The 24,097-nt window shown below is 38.9% G+C and overlaps 1 protein-coding gene across 1 annotated transcript in view; it reads right to left on the reverse strand.

Annotated features, from left to right (window-relative positions):
• Positions 1-5,196: 5,196 nt before the first annotated feature.
• Positions 5,197-24,097, reverse strand: part of gng13b (guanine nucleotide binding protein (G protein), gamma 13b) — a 58,186-nt gene continuing 39,285 nt past the window's right edge. The window contains exon 3 of the mRNA XM_062037345.1: positions 5,197-15,558. Within this exon, the coding sequence (XP_061893329.1) occupies positions 15,453-15,558 (106 nt within the window). The 3' untranslated portion in view covers positions 5,197-15,452. The remainder of the gene's footprint in view (positions 15,559-24,097) is intronic.

Genomic DNA, 24,097 nt, shown 5'->3' on the forward strand with positions numbered 1-24,097 from the left:
TTGACCCAGGGAACAAATATATATATATAAAAAAAAAAAAAGATGAACTGTCCCTTTATTGCCTTTATTACTGTGGCCGATACTGACAATTTTCATACGGATAAAGTTGCAACTTGGACTGAAAGTGAACATTACTTGACACTATTAATGGTGGACGTTGCATTATGTTGCAGTAGTAACGTATGTTACGTAAGTCTGTGTCTTTTTGCACATTGTGAGGTTTTTTTTTAATTAATCAGTCCAACAAAATAATACACAATACGATAATAATACATGTACAATTCCAAAACCCATAGCAACATTCAGAATATCCATCAACAGAGAAATTGTGAGGAGGCACAAAACAATCCAAAAGTAGTCAAACAAAAATGAATAATATTAATTACAATATCAATATTAATAATAATTCCAACATAGCAGTGATTAAAAATCCCTCATTTACATTATCATCAAAGCCATTTATAAAAAAAAATAAAAACATTAAAAAAATGAATAGGTTTTCACTGGGTGCTTTCATTGGGTTGCCCAGGAATTTACCACATTTCCACTGAGCTCAGGCTTTTTAATTTTTTTAAAAATGTTGCTCTTTGGATTGTCTACTGTTCAAAAACACACTGTATTTTTCAGACCATAGGGTGCACCGGATTATAAGGCGCACTGCCGATGAGCGGATCTACTCAGGTCTACAGTATTTTCATACAAAAAGCGCACCGGATTAGAAGGCGCATTAAATGTTTGTTTTTTTTAACACTTCCTTGAGTGCACTTCCTAGCTGCACTCTTTTTTTCCTTTGTTCATTAAATACTGTTTTACTTACCGACTGCTGCCTCTGCGTCTCTGGGGTCACCAATGTTACAATTTCCTTCCGATGAATTTGGTTTAGTACAGAACATGCATTAAATCTAGTTTAAGTCCCATCCATTTTCTACCGCTTAAAAAGTATAGAAATAATTTTTACTAGGGATGTACGATAATGGCTTTTTTGCCGATATCCAATTCCGATATTGTCCAACTCTTAATTACCGATACCGATATCAACCGATACCGATATATACAGTCGTGGAATTAACACATTATTATGCCTAATTTGGACAACCAGGTATGGTGAAGATAAGGTCCTTTTTAAAAAAATGTATTGTTGTGTATAGGGATGTCCGATAATGTTTTTTTTTGCCGATATCCGATATTGTCCAACTCTTAATTACCGATACCGATATCAACCGATACGATATATACAGTCGTGGAATTAACACATTATTATGCCTAATTTATAGTAATTTAAAAAAATAAATAAAAAAATAAAATAAGATAAATAAATGAAAAACATTTTCTTGAATAAAAAAGAAAGTAAAACAATATAAAAACAGTAATATAGAAACTAGTAATGAATGAAAATGAGTAAAATTAACTGTTAAAGGTTAGTACTATTAGTGGACCAGCAGCACGCACAATCATGTGTGCTTACGGACTGTATCCCTTGCAGACTGTATTGATATATATTGATATATAATGTAGGAACCAGAATATTAATAACAGAAAGAAACAACCCTTTTGTGTGAATGAGTGTAAATGGGGGAGGGAGGTTTTTTGGGTTGGTGCACTAATTGTAAGTGTATCTTGTTTTTTATGTTGATTTAATAAAAATAAAAAAATAAATAAAAAAATAAAAAAACCAAAAAAAACACAGATAATAAAAAACTGATACCGATAATTTCCGATATTACATTTTAAAGCATTTATCGGCCGATAATATCGATAATATGACATCTCTAATTTTTACAGTAAATTCCGGACTAGTCGCTACTCTTTTTCCTACACTTAAAAAAACGGTGCGGAAAAAATTAATTGATTTTTTCTTTGCAAAATAGAAAGTAAAAAAAACAACTAAAAAAAACCAAGCAAATGCACTGAGAATGCCTTTTATTGTTGGTGCTATTGCGCCATCTTTTGGACGAGTTCGTTCACGGCAGGTGCTGCGGTGTCCTTCCATTTCCCAGTAGTGCTTTCAAGCGAAAGTGGAGTGCCGTTCAGTCTTCTAGCCGTCCACAGCGTTTCCTACTCGCATGGATTCTTCATCACTCCGAGGAACGTTTGTAAGTTTTACAATATAACTACAACTTTTTATACTCACTAAACCGTCCCATGTGTGATGTCTGTAGGAGTTGTTTATGCATATTTGTACGTGTATCGTAATGTTGGTTGGTTGGTTTAACCTCTAAAGGCCTTAGAGGCCACATGTGTGGACAGCACCTTTTAGCTCTTATTTCCAAAATTGTGCACACTACTGAATTGGGGTCTTATGCCGACATATGGACACTTACACTGCTATCTGGTGGTGTCAGAAGAGTAGGGATGATGTTCGAAACCGGTTCTCCCGGTTGTTCGATAAGAAAAGAACCGATTCTATGGACTCAAATCCCTTTTTGAGAACAGGTTCCCGTTATCGAGGCCACTATAGTAAAGAAAAAGAGTTGGTTATTTTTTCGAATCCTTCGGAGCGAATCCCAAATGGGCAATGTTATGCCCATTTGATTGTAGACTCTTACTGACACTATCGTGGCGATATGAAAATACTATGCGTCAATAGTTTGGGCACTTCCTGGTTGGCGACGTCAGTTCAGTTCATGAGACAATTGAGAAGTAGACAAGTTGTGTTAGCCCTTACAAGCCTTGGAAAAGATAAGTCTGTAAGTAAACTGTTTAACTTGTTTATGTAACTCAATATTAAGGTGGAAAGTTTGATACTAAGATGTTTATTGAAAAACGATTTTTGTGCACTGTTTCAATGGATGTTTTGAGGACTTAAAATGGTTGCCAGTCGTATATTTCCACCATCGAAATAGTTTCAACACTCAGAAGTATTTGTTTGATGATAGTACTGTATATTTGTGTGAAGCTAATATTTACATATTGTGTATTACATTTCAGTATGTTAATTGAATCACATAGCTTAAACATTTGTCATTGTGTGTATTTCAGTTTAAAAAAAAAAAAAAAAACAGTCCAATGCAAGACAAAAGTAAAGATAGGAAAAGACAAAGCAAGATCAACAACAATAAAGAGCCTAAATGGATTAATCTGCTTTGGAACTTTATTAGACGTCTTGGATTGTTTGTTAGCTGTCTGCCTGTGTGTGTAGTTAGTATGTTCCAATAGCAGCAGAAGTGCACTTTTTGGAGAGCTGTATTATTTTCAGTTTTGTGCCCAAGGGACTGATTTTATTTAACACTATATTATTATTTATACACCTATAGTGATCACAGAGACAGGTTGTTTTTGTGTTACTGTATATATTTGTTTTTCTGAAAAATCCCACTTAATATACTTTGGGTAACAACAGTCAATATTTATTTATTTTATTTTTTTAGGAGGGTAACAGTCACTATTTTTTTTTATTTTTTTTTTGTCTTATAAAATAAAAGTGAGCTTTTGTTAAACCAAATATTGTGGTTTTTTCCATATACAACAACCTATCTGGATTCGATAAGAGAATCGATAAGGAATCGGTTCGATAAGAGGATTCGATAATGGGCTCGAACTCGATAATTTTTATCAAACATCATCCCTACAGAAGAGTATAACATACAATGGAATTTGGAAAAAAAAATGTAAAAATAAAAATTAGCATGTCACTACACATGAAGTACACGTTTGTTACTTATGGACTAAGTACATCATATCAAAAGATGATTTTTAGTTTTTATTCTAATTAGGGTCCAATAAGCCCAAATAGCAAAGAGAAATAAAAAATGTATGCAAACAAACAGCTTGGGCCTTAAGAGGTTAAATATATTTCGAACATGTATGCAATTACAAGTGATATATAGATTACACATTTACATTTCTTTTTCATGTTCGAAAAGGAGTAGGAAGAAGCCGATCTTATTCAACCCTAACCCTTTTCTAATTCATAGCAGTTTAGTAGCACATATTCACTTCCTGTCCTTATTGATTGATTGATTGATTGAGACTTTTATTAGTAGGTTGCACAGTGAAGTACATATTCAGTACAATTGACCACTAAATGGTAACACCCGAATAAGTTTTTCAACTTGTTTAAGTCGGGGTCCACTTAAATTGATTCATGATACAGATATATACTATCATATATACTATCATCATAATACAGTCATCACATAAGATAATCACATTGAATTATTTACATTATTTACAATCAGCGGTGTGGAGGGGGGGGGGGAGGATATGGACATCAAGTAGTGGACATAGAGAGAGAGAGAGAGAGAGAGAGAGAGAGAGAGAGAGAGAGAGAGAGAGAGAGAGAGAGAGAGAGAGAGAGAGAGAGATCAGAAGGCATAAGAAAAAGAAAAAGGTATCTGCATTTGATTGTTTACATTTGATTATTAGCAATCCGGGGAGGGTGTTAGTTTAGGGTTGTAGCTGCCTGGAGGTGAACTTTTATTGCGGTTTTGAAGGAGGATAGAGATGCCCTTTCTTTTATACCTGTTGGGAGCGCATTCCACATTGATGTGGCATAGAAAGAGAATGAGTTAAGACCTTTGTTAGTTCGGAATCTGGGTTTAACGTGGTTAGTGGAGCACCCCCTGGTGTTGTGGTTATGGCGGTCATTTACGTTAAGGAAATATTTTTTTAAATAATTTATAATTTCGTGCGCACAAGAAACTTTTTATAAAGTTATAAAAAAAAATTTAAAAAATGTTTTGTTTTTATAATTTTTTTTTTTTTTTTTTTTTAGACATCTATCTCGTGAAGAGAAAGTTTTTCGTGTGCACGAGATAGTTTCTCGTGCGCAAGAGATACATGTCTAAAAAAAAAAAAAATGTATAATTTTTTTTTTTTTAGACATGTATCTCTTGCGCACGAGAAACTATCTCGTGCACACGAAAAACGTTCTCTTGCGCACGAGATAGTTTCTCGTGCGCACGAGATACATGTCTAAAAAAAAAAAAAATGTTTTTAATTATTTAAAAAAACATTATTTTTAACTTTATAAAATGTTTCTTGTGCGCACGAGAAAGTTTCTCTTGCGCACAAGATACATGTCTATAAAAAAAAAAATTTTCAATTATAAAAACATTTTTTCCCCCATGTCCCTTTAGGGGCTCCGTGACATTCACACCTAAATGGACACTTCAATAAGCCAGCATGTTTTTGTCATGTAGGGGGGAAAAGGAGAAAACACTTGTTCATACAAATGACACGACATCGCCTTTTCAAAATCTTCTACTTTATTAAGATAAATGTTTTTGCAAAAAATCCAATACAAAATGATCTTGAATTTATTGCTTGTCTTCTTTACACACGATGCATAATAGGAACTCCCCAGCACTCTCACAAGGGAATTGCTGCTAACTAGGCAGACTCGCACGGGTTAATGCTGACGCTGCAATCGAAGAAACATCACACACACACACGCACACACACACACACACACACACACACACACACACACACACACACACACACACACACACACACACTTGCAGGTTATATGAAAAGGGACTGAAGAGTCATACGGAAGAAAGACAAAGCGTGTCAAACAAACAGCATTAGAGGCGTTTCCAGTGGTGGCACACAAGTGTGTTCAGTTCAAATGTTGGAGTAGCAACCGAACATCCACGTTTTAGCACATAGGTCCCTGGAAAAGCGACAAACAGGAAGCAGCTCAGACACTTTTTGCACTTTCCGAGTATTTTGTCATGCAAGACGTCACTTGGCTACATTTGGACACGAGCAGCTGACTTGGAACAACATGAAACCAAAAGTGGAAAGTTACGGTTTAGTGAGGCTGCTAGAATCCATTTCTACAAGTTTACTAGCAAATAATGGGTAGAAATGGAGATTCTCGTTGGATCCAGAATGGATCCTGAATGGAATCGTCACGCCAATCGGAATTGAAATGAATGGTGGATTGATGTAAGATTCACCCCCCTGCTGTTTAGGTTGTCTTACAACATGTTCATGACTTTCCTACAGCTGTCCTATCTAGTCAGACTGCAGCTGTCCTATCTGGTCAGATTAAAGCTGTCCTATGTAGTCAGGCGCTAGTAAGATTACATCTGTACTATTTGGTCAGATGATATTAGACTAGAGCTGCCGTATCTCGTCAGACAATAGTCAAGACTAGAGCTGTCCCGATTAGTCAGACAATATTAGATTAGAGCTGTCCTATCTAGTCAGATTAAAGCTGTCCTATCTAGTCAGGTGATAGTCAGACTACAGCTGTCCTATCTAGTCAGGCGATAGTCAGTCAGACTACAGCTGTCCTATCTAGTCAGATTAAAGCTGTCCTATCTAGTCAGGCGATAGTCAGACTACAGCTGTTTTATCTAGTCAGACTACAGCTGTCCTATCTAGTCAGGTTAAAGCTGTCCTATCTAGTCAGACAATAGTCAGACTACAGCTGTCCTATCTAGTCTGATTAAAGCTGTCCTATCTAGTCAGGTGATAGTCAGACTACAGCTGTCCTATCTATTAAGATTAAAGCTGTCCTATCTAGTCAGGCGATAGTCAGACTACAGTTGTCCTATCTAGTCAGATTAAAGATGGCTTATCTAGTCAGGCGATAGTAAGACTACAGCTGTCCTATCTAGTCTGATTAAAGCTTTCCTATCTAGTCAGGCGATAGACAGTCAGACTACAGCTGTCCTATCTAGTCGGATTAAAGCTGTCCTATCTAGTCAGGCGATAGTAAAACTACAGCTGTACTACCCAGTCAGATTAAAGCTGCCCTATCTAGTCAGGCGAGTGTCAGACTACAGCTGTTTTATCTAGTCAAACTACAGCTGTCCTATCTAGTCAGGTTAAAGCTGTCCTATTTAGCCAGACAATAGTCAGACTACAGCTGTCCTATCTAGTCAGATTAGAGCTGTCCTATCCAGTCAGGCGTTAGTAAGACTACAGCTGTACTACCTAGTCAGAATAAAGCGGCCCTATCTAGTCAGGCGGTAGTCAGACTACAGCTGTCCTATCTAGTCAGATTAAAGATGTCCTATCTAGTCAGGCGATAGTCAGACTACAGCTGTCCTATCTAGTCAGACTACAGCTGGATTAGTCCCGATTAGTCAGACAATATTAGATTAGAGCTGTCCTATCTAGTCAGATTAAAGCTGTCCTATCTAGTCAGGCGATAGTCAGACTGCAGCTGTCCTATCCAGTCAGATTAAAGATGTCCAATCTAGTCAGGCGATAGTAAGACTACAGCTGTACTACCTAGTCAGATTAAAGCTGTCCTATCTAGTCAGGCGATAGTAAGACTACAGCTGTTTTATCTAGTCAGACTACAGCTGTCCTATCCAGTCAGGTTAAAGATGTCCTATCTAGTCAGACAATAGTCAGACTACAGCTGTACTATCTGGTGTGATTAAAGCTGTCCTATCTAGTCAGGCGATAGTCAGACTACAGCTGTCCTATCTAGTCTGATTAAAGCTGTCCTATTTAGTCAGGCGATAGTAAAACTACAGCTGTACTACCCAGTCAGATTAAAGCCGCCCTATCTAATCAGGCGATAGTCAGACTACAGCTGTCCTATCTAGTCAGATTAAAGATGTCCTATCTAGTCATGCTACAGTCAGACTACAGCTGTCCTATCTAGTCAGAATAAAGCTGCCCTATCTAGTTAGACTACAGCTGTCCTATCTAGTCAGATTAAAGCTGTCCTATCTAGTCAGGCGATAGTAAGACTACAGTTGTACTATCTAGTCAGATGATATTAGACTAGAGCTGCCGTATCTAGTCAGAAAATAGTCAGACTAGAGCTGTCCCGATTAGTCAGACAATATTAGACGAGAGCTGTCCTATCTAGTCGGACGATTGTCAAGACTAGAGCCGTCCCGTTTATTCAGACGATATTAGACTAAATCTGTCTTATCTAGTCAGACAATAGTCAGACTATGGCTGTCGTATCTAGTCAGATTAAAGCTGTCGTATCAAGTCAGGCGATAGTCAGACTACAGCTGTCCTATTTAGTCAAATTAAAGCTGTCGTATCTAGTCTGGCAATAGTCAGACTACAGCTGTCGTATATAGTCAGACGATAGTCAGACTACAGCTGTCCTAACTAGTCAGATTAAAACTGTTGTATCTAGTCAGTCAATAGTTAAACTAATGCTGCCCTATCTAGTCACACAACAGTCAGACTGGGGCTGACCTATCTAGTCAGACAATAGTAAGACTACAGATGTACTATTTAGTCCGATGATATCAGACTCGAGCTGTTTTATCTAGCCAGACAATAGTCAGACTACATCTGTCCGATCTAGTCAGACGATAGTCAGACTGCAGCTGTCCCGATTAGTCAGACGATATTAGACTAAAGCTGTCCTATCTAGTCGGACAATAGTCAGACTAGAGCTGTCCCGTTTAGTCAGACGATATTAGACTAGATCTGTCCTATCTAGTCAGACTAGAGATGTCCTATCTAGTCAGACAATAGTCGGACTAAGGCTGTCCTATCTAGTCAGACGAGCTGTCCCATCTATTCATACAATAGTCAGACGACAGCTGTCCAATCTGGTCAGGCAAAAGTAAGACTGGAGCTGTCCTATCTAGTCAAACTGGGACTGTCTTATCTAGTCAGATGACAGCTGTCCATTCTTGTTAGATAATAGTCAGACTAGAACTGTCCTATCTATTCAGACAATAGTCACACTAGAGCTGTCCTAGCTAGCCAGACAACAGTCAAACTGGGGCTGACCAATCCAGTCAAACTAGAGGTGCCCCATCTAGTCAAACAATAGTCAGACAAGTGCTGTCCTATTTTTTTTAGGAAATAGTCAGACTAGGGTTGTCGTATCTAGTCAGACAATGGTTAGACTAGAGCTGCCCTATCTAGTCAAACAATAGTCGAACTGTAGCAGTCCAATTTAGTCAAACAATAGTCAGAATGGAGCTGTCTAATATAGGCAGACTATAGTCAGACGGGAGTTGTCCTACCTAGTCAGACAGCGGTCATATTGGGGCTGACCTATTTAGTCAAACTAGAGATGTCCTATTGAGTCAGACAATGGTCATACTAGCACTGTCCTATCTAGTCAGACGATGGTCATACTAGCGCTGTCCTATCTAGTCAGACAACGGTCAGACTGGGGCTGGCCTATCTAGTCAGACTAGAGATGCCTTATCTAGTCAGACAGTAGTCAGACGAGAGCTGTCTTATCTAGTCAGACAATAATGACCCTGGAGTGATTTTATCTAGTCAGACAACCGCCAGGCTGGGGCTGACCTATCTTGTCAGACTAGAGTTGCCTAATCTAGTCAGACAACATTCAGACTTTGACTGTCCTATCTAGTCAGACAATAGTCACACTGGAGCTGTCCTATCTAGTCAGACAACAGTCAGACTGAGCTGACCTATCTTGTCAGACAACAGTCAGACTGGGGCTGACCTATGTAGTCAGACTACAGATGTCCTATCTAGTCAGACAATAGTCAGACTAGAGATGTTCCATCTAGTCAGACAAGTCAGGCTAGAGCGGTCCTATCTAGTCAGACAATAGTCACACTGGCACTCTCCTATCTAGTCAGACAATAGTCAGACTAGAGCCACCCTTCTTGTCAGACAACAGTCAGACTGGGGCTGACCTATCTAGTCAGACAATAGTCAGACTGGAGCTGACCTATGTAGTCAGACTACAGATGATCTATCAAGTCAGACAATAGTCACACTGGCACTCTCCTATCTAGTCAGACAATAGTCAGACTAGAGCCGTCCTATCTTGTCAGACAACAGTCAGACTGGGGCTGACCTATCTAGTCAGACTAGAGATGTTTTATCTTGTCAGACTACAGTCAGACTGGGGTTGACCTATCTAGTCAGACTACAGATGTTCTATCTAGTCAGACAATAGTCAGACTAGGGCGGTTCTATCTAGTCAGACAAGTCAGACTAGAGCTGTCCAATCTTCAATCAATCAATCAATCAATGTTTATTTATATAGCCCTAAATCACAAGTGTCTCAAAGGGCTGCACAAGCCACAACGACATCCTCGGCACAGAGGATCTTGTCAGGCAACAGTCAGACTGGGGATGACCTATCTAGTCAGACTAGAGATTTTCTATCTTGTCAGACAACAGTCAGACTGGGGCTGACCTATGTAGTCAGACTATAGATGTACCATCTAGTCAGACAAGTTAGGCTAGTGCGGTCCTATCTTGTCAGAAAACAGTCAGACTGGGACTGACTTATCTAGTCAGACTAGAGATGTTCTATATTGTCAGACAACAGTCAAACTAGGGCTGACCTATGTACAGTAGTCAGACTACAGAAGTTCTATCTAGTCAGACAATAGTCAGACTAGAGATGTTCCATCTAGTCAGACAAGTCAGACTAGAGATGTCTATATTCTCAGACAACAGTCAAAGTGGGGCTGGCCTATGTAGTCAGACTACAGAAGTTCTATCTAGTCAGACAATAATCAGACTAGAGATGTTCCATCTAGTCAGACAAGTCAGACTAGGGCTGTCCTATCTTGTCAGACAACAGTCAGACCGGGGCTGACCTATGTAGTCAGACTACAGATGTCCTATCTAGTCAGACAATAGTCAGACTAGAGATGTTCCATCTAGTCAGACAAGTCAGGCTAGAGCGGTCCTATCTAGTCAGACAATAGTCACACTGGCACTCTCCTATCTAGTCAGACAATAGTCAGACTAGAGCCATCCTATCTTGTCAGACAGCAGTCAGACTGGGGCTGACCTATCTAGTCAGACAATAGTCAGACTGGAGCTGACCTATGTAGTCAGACTACAGATGATCTATCAAGTTAGGCAATAGTCACACTGGCACTCTCCTATCTAGTCAGACTAGAGCCGTCCTACCTTTAAGACAACAGTCAGACTGGGGCTGACCTATCTAGTCAGACTAGAGATGTTTTATCTTGTCAGACTACAGTCAGACTGGGGTTGACCTATCTAGTCAGACTACAGATGTTCTATGTAGTCAGACAATAGTCAGACTAGGGCGGTTCTATCTAGTCAGACAAGTCAGACTAGAGCTGTCCTATCTTGTCGGACTACAGTCAGACTGGGGTTGACCTATCTAGTCAGACTACAGATGTTCTATCTTGTCAGGCAACAGTCAGACTGGGGCTGACCTATATAGTCAGACTACAGATGTCCTATCTAGTCAGACAACAGTCAGACTAGAACCGTCCTATCTAGCCGGATGAGAGGCGGAACATCTTCTAAGACAACCTGGACAGTCCAGGTGTGAGGGACTGAGGACACAAAGATCTGAATGAAAGGGAACAAGCAGTATCTGATTGGTCAAATGTTTCCAAGGAGCAGAAGTGCTGTTCTATGCATGTTTGATGAGTTGGCAAACATGAATTCATTAGCACGTCATAGAGCAACTAAGGTAAGTTCATTTAAATATCTGCAGTGTACAAAAGTCACCCAATTACAGAATAAGCCTTGGGGGTGGTGGGGCGGTGGTGAGCCAATATAATGAGAGTCATTACAGTACTGAGATGACGTGAGGTTCCCCATGTCGTCCTACTTCATCACCTTTCCTACCAAGCAGCGTGTGTGTTCTGCTGATGTGTGTGTGTGTCCGCGTGTGTGTGTGTGTGTGTGTGTGTGACCATCTGCCATGTTCAACTCATGCAGTGTTCACACCTCCAAATATTGACAGTCTGGTTTTAAGGGAACTGTGTCCAAGGCAGTTGTTGATCTGACAAAGTGTTGCATTTGTAGACGCTAATAATCGGAATAAATATCGGGACAGAAACGTATCACAGGAAAACAGTTCTAATAAATAAATAAATAAAATAAATAAAGTAAGTGATTCATAAGTCAAAGGGGTTTAGGAGTGTTTGTACAATGATTGTGTGTTTGCGTGGTCCCTAGGGAGTGTCAGTAAGGATGGGGGTGTGGGGGGAAGTAAAAACCCCTCCAGAGAGCGGGAGCAACAACAAACACACACACTCCAGTCTAATGACACTAAAGAACAACAACATGCCAAGTTATGGTTAATAGGAAAAACATGCTTCAAAAGCAAAGCTGTAAAACGTGTCTAAACATTAGCAACTTTTAAGTGCGGGGGAAGGATTTTGTTGTTTGGTCAAATATTCTAGGCAGGGAATTTTTTTTGTCTTGTACGTTAGCTTAGCTCATACCTGCCAATATTTGCGTTTCAACATAATAACGGGAAAAATAAAGGGAATTTTCCGAGAAATTAGGAAAAATAAGCAAAATTCCGGTCTTTCCACTTTGGTTATGTTACCCGCGTGCCTTATTTTGAAGGCCTGATTTCACTGGCTACAGGATGTGTTACGCCAATTTTTTTTTTACATGAAAGTTAAAATAAATGTCAAAATAATGGAACATTTCCGTAAAATTAGGGAAATTTAGGTCTTTCCACGTGGTTGTTTTACTGCCGCGCGTTATTGTGAAGGCCTGACTTCACTGGCCACAGAATGTTTTTTCCATCCATCCATCCATTTTTCTACGGATTGTCCCTCTCGGGATGGCGGGGGGTGCTGGAGTTTCATGAAAGTTAAAATACATATCATTGTCTTTAAAAATAGAAAGGGGGGAAATAAGGAAAATGAAGGTCTTTCCATATTTTTTTTTTTACTGGCCTGCTTTATTTTCAAGGCCAAACTTTACTGGCTACAGTATATGTTACGCCAATGTTGCCCAAGATAATTTTTTTTCAAAATAAGGTAAATTTTCCGGAAAACTCTGTGGTTATTTTCACTGCCTCGCTTTATTCTGAAGGCCTGACTTTAGTGGGTACAGGATACGTTATGCTGATGGTGACCGAGAGGATTTTATTTCCTGTATTAATTGCATTTCAAAATAATAAAGGGGTAAATAAGGGTAAAAATTCCGGAAAATTTCAATTTTTTCCTCTGTGGTTATTTTACTGACATGCTTTATTTTGAAGGCCTGGCTTTACTAACTACAGCATGTCACGCCAATGTTCCTCGAGATAATTTTTTCTCCATGAAAGTCACAATAAATATTATAGGCATTACAGAATAATAATGGGGACATTTTCCAGGACATTTTGGTCTTTCCACTGTGGTAACTTTCCTGCCGTGCTTTATTTTGAAAGCTTGACTTCGCTGGTTAAAGGATCTGTTACGCCAATGTTGCCCAAGAGGATTTTTTTTTTTCATGAAAGTTAAAATACATATCATTTTCATTTCAAAATAAAGGTGAAAACAAGGGAATTTTTCTGGAAAACTCTGTGGTTATTTTCACTGCCTTGTTTTATTCTGAAGGCCTGACTTTAGTGGCTACAGGATGTGTTATGCCAATGGTTCCCGAGAGGATTTTATTTCCTGTATCATTTGCATTTCAAAATAATAAAGGGGTAAATAAGGGTAGAAATTACAGCAAATTTAGGACATTTATGTTTTGTTTTACTGACATGCTTTATTGTGAAAGCCTGACTTTTATATCAAAATAAAGGTGAAATTAAGGGAAATTTTCCGGAAAACTCTGTTCATTTTTACCGTGCTTTATTGTGAAGCCCTGACTTCACTGGCTACAGTATATGTTACGCCACTGTTGCCCAAGAGGATTTTTTCCCCCATGAAAGTTAAAATACATATAATGTTTATTTCAAAATAAAGGTGAAAATAAGGGAAATTTTACGGAAAACTCTGTGAATTTTTACTTCTGTGCTTTATTGTGAAGGTCTGGCTTCACTAGCTACAGTATATGTTACGCCAATGTTGCCCAAGAGGATTTTTTCCCCCATGGAAGGTAAAATACATATAATGTTTATTTCAAAATAAGTGTGAAAATAAGAGACATTTTCAGGAACACTCTGTTCATTTTTACTGCCGTGCTTTATTGTGAAGGCCTGACTTCCCTGGCTACAGTAGAAGTGACGGCAATGTTGCCCAAAAGGATTTTTTTCCATGAAAGTTAAAAGACATATAATTTTTTTTCCAAATAAGTGTGAAAATAAGGGAAATTTTCCGGAAAACGCTGTTAATTTTTACTGCCGTGCTTTATTGTGAAGGCCTGGCTTCCCCGGCTACAGTAGAAGTGACACCAAAGTTGCCCAAGAGGATTTTTTTCCCATGAAAGTTAAAATACATATAATTTTTTTTTTCAAAATAAGTGTGAAAATAAGGCAAATTTTCCGGAAAACGCTGTTCATTTTTACTGCCGTGCCTTATTGTGAAGGTCTGGCTTCACTGGCTACAGTAGAAGTGACGCCAATGTTGCCCAAGAGGATTGTTTTCCATGAAAGTTAAAATACATATCATTTTTATTTCAAAATAAGTGTGAAAATAAGGGAAATTTTCTGGAAAACGCTGTTCATTTTTACTGCCGTGCTTTATTGTGAAGGCCTGACTTCCCTGGCTACATTAGAAGTGACGGCAATGTTGCCCAAGAGGATTTTTTTCCATGAAAGTTAAAATACATATAATTTATATTTCAAAATAAGTGTGAAAATAAGGGACATTTTCCGGAAAGCGCTGTTCATTTTTACTGCCGTGCTTTATTGTGAAGGCCTGACTTCCCTGGCTACAGTAGAAGTGCGGTCAATGTTGCCCAAGAGGATTTTTTTTCCATGAAAGTTAAAATACATATAATTTTTATTTCAAAATAAGTGTGAAAATAAGGGAAATTACGCTGTTAATTTTTACTACCGTGCTTTATTGTGAAGGCCTGACTTCACTGTCTACAGGATGTGTTACATCGATATTGCCGGGTGGAAAGAACGGGCGGGTTAATAGGTACATCTAACAGCTAAGCTGTGTGCTACCACCAAAAGTAAACCACACTCCCCAACACCTCAAGAGCCCCGCCGGTCAATGAGCCGGCTCGCATGCTCGACTCGCAGTCAGACGGGAGCTGTGGGTTCAAGCCCAGGCGTGTTTCGAGTCGTACCACGCAATATCAGCTCACTTTTTTTCATTTTAGATTCATGTCTGCAGAAAAGGCTCAACATAAACTGACAAAAATGTCTGAGATAAGATAAAGAGGGTTTTTAAACGCTTTGTGACCTGAAACAAAGTGTCTTTAAATACATAAGACGTTTAAACGGCCAGAGGTATAAACATCCGTGGTGTACAATGACGAGCAAGTAGTCATTTAAATGTATTTAAGAAAAAGAAGTCACAATGTCTTCAAATGTTATCTGAATGCATCATGACCATGAGCGACTTTAAGGCATTGTTATGTCAACCACCTAATTAAAGAGTTTATTTGGGAGAATACAAAGAGTGGGTAACAAACGCCTGTATCAAGCTGAGTCAACCGTGAGGATGTTTCACCCGTGAATTCAAAGAAAGCGTGTCGTCGGTAATTGCAAAAGCGCAGTGGAGTCGTGGTATTGGCGGACGAGGTGGAGCACCGATGGCGTACATTGACTGAGTGAAAGAGTGGCGGTCAGGCAAAAGTGTGTTCGGTGAGGCCTTGTCGGGGCGTGTGTTGTACATTCATGCTGAGAGGTCCTGGGGTCAGGGGGTCGGTTGGAAGGGAACGTCAGGCCGGTCGCCATCCTCCTACAGAAGGATGCACTTTCCTTTCTCCACCCACGGGTTGTTCTTCATTAGCTCGGGGTTCAAGAAGGGATCCTCAGGGACGCCGTCCTCTATCCACTTCACCAAACTTTGGAGAGACAGAAAACATTTTTGAAATTCCACAGCCACTTGGTTGCCACAATCAATCCTCTGTGCGCTTCTCCATATAAGGCCAGGAAGCAATGAGTAGAAGTCACCGCTTACCAGTTTCCTACTAACGAGTAATCGAATTACTTTTGTGTGTGGGGTTGTACAGTATATCGGTACTAGTATAGTGCCGCAATACTAATGAATCATATTCGGTACTATACCGCCTCTAAAAAGTACCGGTTCCCACCCACAGCCTTTTTTTAACGGGCATGACAGCACGTCGTCACGTCGTAACATTGCTTGTTTTACGAGCAGAGGAGCACGTTCGGCAGCGCACAATCACGGAGTACTTACAAGCAGACGTAAAAGGGAGAATGGACGCATTTTGGCCTAAAAACTAAAGATAAAGGTGAAGTTATAACACTGAAACGCCCTCAGGAAGAGGTGCTTTAAGACATGGCCAGTCTGCAGTGTTTGAGCTACTTCTAAATCACTAATCCTCGTCTCCATGGCGACAAATAAAGTACGTTTCTAACAAGTATCATCCCTGCAGGACGAGGAATAGCTAAACATGCTTCACTACACACCGTAGGAGGATACAATAGCTCACCGGCGTCACAATGTAAACAAACGCCATGGGTGGATCTACACCTGACATCCACTGTAATGATACCAAGTACAGGAGTGTATCTAGTCGATACTTCCGTATTTTTCGGAGTATAAGTCGCTCCGGAGTATAAGTCGCACCGGACGAAAATGCATAATAAAGAAGGAAAAAAACATATATAAGTCGCACTGGAGTATAAGTCGCATTTTTTGGGGAAATTTATTTGATGAAACCCAACACCAAGAATAGACATTTGAAAGGCAATTTAAAATAAATACAGAATAGTGAACAACAGGCTGAATAAGTGTACGTTATATGAGGCATAAATAACCAACTGAGAACGTGCCTGGTATGTTAACGTAACATATTATGGTAAGAGTCATTCAAATAACTATAACATATAGAACATGCTATACGTTTACCAAACAATCTGTCACTCCTAATCGCTAAATCCCATGAAATCTTATACGTCTAGTCTCTTACGTGAATGAGCTAAATAATATTATTTGATATTTTACGGTAATGTGTTAATAATTTCACACATAAGTCGCTCCGGCCAAACTATGAAAAAATCTGCGACTTATAGTCCGAAAAATACGGTACTATGATTACATCGATATTTTTTAGCATCACAAAATCTTTTGTATTTATTTTTAAAATTGATATTATGTTTATAAACTCAGGAAATATGTCCCTGGACACACGAGGACTTTGAATATGACCAATGTATGATCCTGTAACTACTTGGTATCGGATTGAAAGCAACAGAAGAATAAGTGATTATTACATTTTAGCAGAAGTGTAGATAGAACATGTTAAAAAATAAAATAACCAGATATTAACAGTAAATGAACAAGTAGATTAATATTTAATTTTCTACGACTTGTCCCTTTTAAAAAAAATATACCGTATTTTTCGGAGCATAAGTCGCTCCGGAGTATAAGTCGCACAGGCCGAAAATGCATAATAAATAAAATAGGGTGTGACCATTTTACTGTAAATATTATGGTAAAATTCTGCCATTTTTTTGGACCGCAAAATCCACAGATTTTTTTTACTCAAATGCATAGGTAATCGTGTGACAATATCATGCGGCTAATCCTTATACATGTATGTTTCTTTTATTAATGTTGAGTGCACCCAAACCTGCAACGTGGCCCTCAATGAAAATGAGTTTGACACCCCTGGCTAAGAGCAACAAACCGCTTATGTTGACCAATCCAACAACTCTTGGTCCACTGTGCTCTTATTGATGAAATGTGCCCGCTTGAGTTGACGTCAACGTACATGGTCGACCACTTTTGTCGACAAAATTTGAGAACCAAATGTATCATTCATTTCGAGGGGTGGGAATCTTTGGTAACCTAACAATTAGATCCAATTCAGGAACAATTCTCGATTGAACACGATTCTTGATACAAACCCATTCTCAAAATGTATTATTTGGTATGATAATTATAATAAAACTTTTTCAAAAAAGTTACAGGTTAGAAAAGCTGGTTGCATTGAGATGGCCTAAAAACTTAATTATCACTGAAACATAACTGTCTAGCTACCGTATTTTTCGGAGTATAAGTCGCACCGGCCAAAAATGCATAATAAAGAAGGGAAAAAACATATATAAGTCACACTGGAGTATAAGTCGCATTTTTGGGGGAAATCTATTTGATAAAACCCAACACCAAGAATAGACATTCTAAAGGCAATTTAACATAAATAAAGAATAGTGAACAACAGGCTGAATAAGTGTACGTTATATGACGCATAAATAACCAACTGAGAACGTGCCTGGTATGTTAACGTAACATATTATGGTAAGAGTCATTCAAATAACTATAACATATAGAACATGCTATACGTTTACCAAACAATCTGTCACTCCTAATAGCTAAATCCCATGAAATCTTATACGTCTAGTCTCTTACGTGAATGAGCTAAATAATATTATTTGATATTTTACGCTAATGTGTTAATAATTTCACACATAAGTCGCTCCTGAGTATAAGTCGCACCCCCGGCCAAACTATAAAAAAATCTGCGACTTATAGTCCGAAAAATACGGTACTATGATTACATCGATATTTTTTAGCATCACAAAATCTTTTTTAGTTTAAAAAAAAAAATGATATTATGTTTATAAACTCAGGAAATATGTCCCTGGACACACGAGGACTTTGAATACAACCAATGTATGATCCTGTAACTACTTGGTATCGGATTGAAAGCATCCAAATAACAGAAGAATAAGTGATTATTACATTTTAACAGAAGTGTAGATAGAACATGTTAAAACAGACAATAAGTAGATTAATATTTCATTTTCTACGACTTGTCCCTTTTTAAAAAAAAATATATATATGTATAAAGAGACATGCTGTAATAACTTGAAGTAAATAATGAAGATTAAAAACCAATTACAAACAAAAAATACAAAAAATTTACTAAACGCTTACCTTTTTTATATTTGCATAGTATGTATATATTATTGATGTTGTGAATACAAATCTTTATATATCTGGAAAGGGTGGTCCTAAAGAGGTAGGCATTTTTCAGAGGTCTCAAAAAGGTAACAAATACAAGAATATGTGTGTGTGTGTGTGTGTTCTGGCAACGCTTTCTTAATGGGGACATCGCTCTGTTTACACAGTCACCTTTAGGGGACCTCTGACGGTATGGGGACAAAAAAACAGGTCCCCTAAAGGGAAACCTTTTTAAATGATAGTCAGATCCATTCTGAAGATGCCTAAGAGATTTTTAAGCTTTGGCCCATAAAACATGTTTACTGGTTAGTTTGAGTGGGAGACATTTGACATTTGACATTCCTCAGTAGTCACGTACAAATTTGTGTGAATTAAGCAAAATTATTTAAATTTAGTCCCCATGAACCATATTAACTCTTTTTCCCCAGGGTCCCCAGTAAGAATGATCAGCACATTACTTCATCAATCCAGAGATTTAAAGACGTGTATGAGCTAACTGGGCAGTGGACATTTTACACAATTTTTTTTATGCCTCCACAACCTGTAAAAAGGGTGGTCCCCACAAGTCATGATCAAAAACTTGGTCCCCATTCTAAATGATAACCAGTATGTGTGTGTGAGTGTGTGTGTGTGTGTGTGTGTGTGTGTGTGTGTGTGTGTGTGTGTGTGTGTGTGTGTGTGTGTGTGTGTGTGTGTGTGTGTGTGTGTGTGTGTGTGTGTGTGTGTGTGTGTGTGCAACACTCGCCAGAGTAAATGTTACGGTTGTGTTGTTGCGCCGTTCTGCTGTCATTACGTATCCAGAGCCAAGGAACATGTTTTATAATAGATTTTTGTGAGTCAATTTGTGTGAGTGAGTTAATTTGTTTTTGTTTTTACACAACATGCCCTTCGTGATGCAACCTTGACATTTTTTTTAATCTGCGCCTTCTGTCTATTTTTATAACAATTCAAACTTTATGCTTCTATTTATTGACATTGCCACAAATAAACAAAGAAAATGGCCGCTCTGTTTGAGTGTAGCTCTGCTTTGTAAATAAAGTACTATTTGTAATAAACACAAATAGCTCACCTCTCCTTTTTGGTGTCAAAGTATCTCACATCGTGATGAACATTAGAGACCCCTGCTTTAGATGCTATTTGGAATATGTATCTTGTATACAGTAAACTTTAAAAAGTCCAGACAGCACACGTAAGGCGAGGGTGGATCGATCTATAAATCGGTGGTGTCGATATAAAAGTTGTATCAATATATGATTGATACTAGAGTGACTAGGGTGATATTTCTATTTTCTCAAAATGATTTTTTTGTGGTTTTTGTTGATGTTTACAAACTCGTGGAATAATTTCCTGGACACAGGAGGACTCTGAGGGCAAATACCAAAGGATGTGTTTAGTTATTGCAGGAATGTCAAACTCGTTTTCATGGGCCACATAGGAGTTATAGCTGCCCTCAGAGGGCCACTTTTAACAGTGAATAATATATACATTTTAAATTGCTGCCGAAATTTTACCATAAAACGTACCATGTTTTTTACAATGTATACTGTAAATCTAAATGGGAAAACAGTACCACTGTTTTACTGTGAAACCTACAGTCATTGTTTTTACGGTGTATTACTGTAAATCAGGGGTCTCAAACTCAATTTACCTGGGGGCCACTGGATGCAGAAACTGGGTGAGGCTGGGCCGCAAGAAAAGATGTCTTAAAAAAATCTAACATGCACTTTTTAATGAATTCACCTTCTTTGAATGGCTATCCCGCCCTAGCAACATACTTGCCAACCCTCCCGATTTTTCCGGGAGACTCCCGAATTTCAGTGCCCCTCCCGACAATCTCCCGGTGGCAACCATTCTCCCGAATTTGTCCTGATTTTCAACCGCACAACAATATTAAGGGCGTGCCGTGATAGCACTGCCTTTAACGTCCTCTACAACCTGTCGTCGCGTCCGCTTTTTCACCATACAAACAGCGTGCCGGCCAAGTCACATGTTGTATGAGGCTTCTGCAGACACACGTAAGTGACTGCAAGACATACTTGATCAACAGCCATACAGGTCACACTGAGGGTGGCCGTATATACAACTTTAACACTGTTACAAATATGCGTCACACTGTGAACCCACACCAAACAAGAATGACAAACACACTTCGGGAGAACATCCGCACCGTAACACAACAGAACAAATACCCAGAACCCCTTGCAGCACTAACTCTTCCGGGCTACAATATACACCCCCGCTACCACCAAACCCCGCCCACCTCAACCGACGCACGGGGGGGCTTTGATGTGTGGGGGGCGGGGTTTGGTGGTAGCGGGGGTGTATATTGTAGCCCGGAAGAGTTAGTGCTGCAAAGGGTTCTGGGTATTTGTTCTGTTGTGTTTATGTTGTGTTACGGTGCGGATGTTCTCCCGAAATGTGTTTGTCATTCTTGTTTGGTGTGAGTTCACAGTGTGGCGCATATTTGTAACAGTGTTAAAGTTGTTTATACGGCCACCCTCAGTGTGACCTGTATGGCTGTTGATCAAGTATGTCTCTTACGTGTGTGTACAGAAGCCAAATACAACATGTGACTGGGCTGGCACGCTGTTTGTACAGGTTGTAGAGGGCGCTAAAGGCAGTGCCATCACGGCACGCCCTTAATATTGATGATTGGGTGAAAATAGGCAGACATTCGAGAGAATGGTTGCCCTGAAATTCGGGAGTCTACCGGAAAAATCAGGAGGGATGGCAAGTATGACGCTGTCAAGCGCCATTCATATAAACCTCGCGGGCCGCACTAACATTACATTTTCATACTAAGGTGCGGGCCGCAAAATAACGTCTCGCGGGCCGCAATTGGCCCGCGGGCCGCGTGTCTGAGACCCCTGCTGTAAATGGAAAAACAATATTACACATTTTTTTGTTTCGTGTTTTTACGGTAAAATTTTGTCTGAGCTCCCAGTTTTTTTTTACCAAAAAATAATTTTTACATTGAACAATTTGATGGATAAGTTGCTTCAAAATCATGAGTCAAGCAAAATACTTAAGTACTTATTTTGATGTTTGGAGTGTGTGATAATATATTTGTTGCAATGTTAGAATAAGTTTAAAATATGAAATTGCATGTGTTTTGTTTTTCTGTCAAAACAGAAAGTTGACTACATTTAAAAATAAATAGACACATGGTAATTCCAGGCCTTTTCGGGCCACATAAAATGAGGTGGCGGGCCAGATGTGGACCCCGGGCCTTGAGTTTGACACATGTGAGTTATTGCGTACTATTGACTGTGTTTTGCTCCAACAACTGTATGCAAAAAAGAGAATAAGAAACTAGTTTAAATATTGTGTTGATATTGTCAATAGCACTTACCGGTACCATAAATCGAATGAAAAATGTACAGTTCATACATGCGATCTGTATCGGTATTGGCATCGGCCGATCTTACTTAAAATCGGCAGCATAAAATCCTGATCTCTAATATGGACTTTTAAAAAATTTTTATTATAGAAATAACCTCTTTGGATCCCCAATTTTGACCCTGTATGTTGATGTTGACTCCTTTAGCAATAAGAAGAACACTGTGGTAGGGTTGTATGGTATACTGGTACTAGTATAGTACCGCGATACTAATGAATCATAATCGGTACTATACCGCCTCTAAAAAGTACCAGTCCAACCCCCCTCCCACTCCCTTTTTTTTTTAAAAACGGGCATGATGGCGCGTCGTCGTCATGTGGTGACATTGCTGGTTTTACGAGCAGAGGAGCATGTTCGGCAGCGCACAATCACGGAGTACTTACAAGCAGACACAGTGTGTAGACAGAAAAGGGAGAATGGACGCATTTTGGCTTAAAAACTAACGGTAAAGGTGAAGTTATAGCACTGAAACGCCCTCAGGAAGAGGAGCTTCAAGACATGGCTAGCTAGCTAGCAGCTAACATCCATCCGCAGTCTGCAGTGTTTTAGCTACTTCTAAATCACTAATCCTCGCCTCCATGGCGACAAATAAAGTACGTTTCTTACAAGTATCATCCCAGCAGGACGAGGAATAGCTAAACATGCTTCACTACACACCGTAGGAGGATACAATAGCTCACCGGCGTCACAATGTAAACAAATGCAATGAGTGGATCTACACCTGACATCCACTGTAATGATACCAAGTACAGGAGCGTATTTAGTCGATACTACTATGGTTACATCAATATGTTTTAGCATCACAAAATCTTTTTTCATTTTTAAAAAATTCATATGTTTATAAACTCAGGAAATATGTCCCTGGACAAACGAGGACTTAAATTATGACCAATGTATGATCCTGTAACTACTTGGTATCGGATTGATACCCAAATTTGTCGTATCATCCAAAACTAATGTAAAGCATCCAAACAACAGAAAAATAAGTGATTATTACATTTTAACAGAAGTGTAGATAGAACATGTTAAAACACAAAATAAGCAGATATTAACAGTAAATGAACAAGTAGATTAATAATAAATGTTCCGCGACTTGTCCTTAATAATGTTGACAAAATAATAGAATGATAAATGACACAATATGTTACTACATACGTCAGCAGCTAAATTAGGAGCCTTTGTTTGTTTACTTAATAATAAAAGACAAGTTGTCTTGTATGTTAGTCTATAAAATCCACTACACCTCCCTGATACCGAAGTACATGTCAAACTACTTCCTTAACGTAAATGACCGCCATAACCACAACACCAGGGGGAGCTCCACTAACCACGTTAAACCCAGATTCCGAACTAACAAAGGTCTTAACTCATTCTCTTTCTATGCCACATCAATGTGGAATGCACTCCCAACCGGTGTAAAAGAAAGGGCATCTCTATCCTCCTTCAAAACCGCAATAAAAGTACACCTCCAGGCAGCTACAACCCTAAACTAACACCCTCCCCGGATTGTTAATAATCAAATGTAAACAATCAAATGCAGATACTTTTTACTACCTTCTGATCTCTCTCTCTCTCTCTCTCTCTCTCTCTCTCTCTCTCTCTCTCTCTCTCTCTCTCTCTCTCTCTCTCTATCTATCTATTTATCTATCTATGCCCACTACTTGCTGTCCATATCCTACCAAGTCAGACCTACACTGTTCCAATATCCATTTCTCTGTTCTCAATTGTTGATGACTGATGATAACAAGCAAACCTAACCCCCCTCCCCCCCGCCACACCCCGGATTGTAAATAATGTCAATAATTCATTGTGATTATCTTGTGTGATGACTGTATTATGATGATAGTATATATCTGATAGTATATATCTGTATCATGAATCAATTTAAGTGGACCCCGACTTAAACAAGTTGAAAAACTTATTCGGGTGTTACCATTTAGTGGTCAATTGTACGGAATATGTACTTCACTGTGCAACCTACTAATAAAAGTCTCAATCAATCAATCAATCAATCAATCAATGTTCACTATTTTGTTTAAGGACAAACTTG

Source organism: Entelurus aequoreus, linkage group LG25 (genome assembly GCF_033978785.1).
Source record: "Entelurus aequoreus isolate RoL-2023_Sb linkage group LG25, RoL_Eaeq_v1.1, whole genome shotgun sequence".
Lineage (NCBI taxonomy): Eukaryota > Metazoa > Chordata > Actinopteri > Syngnathiformes > Syngnathidae > Entelurus > Entelurus aequoreus.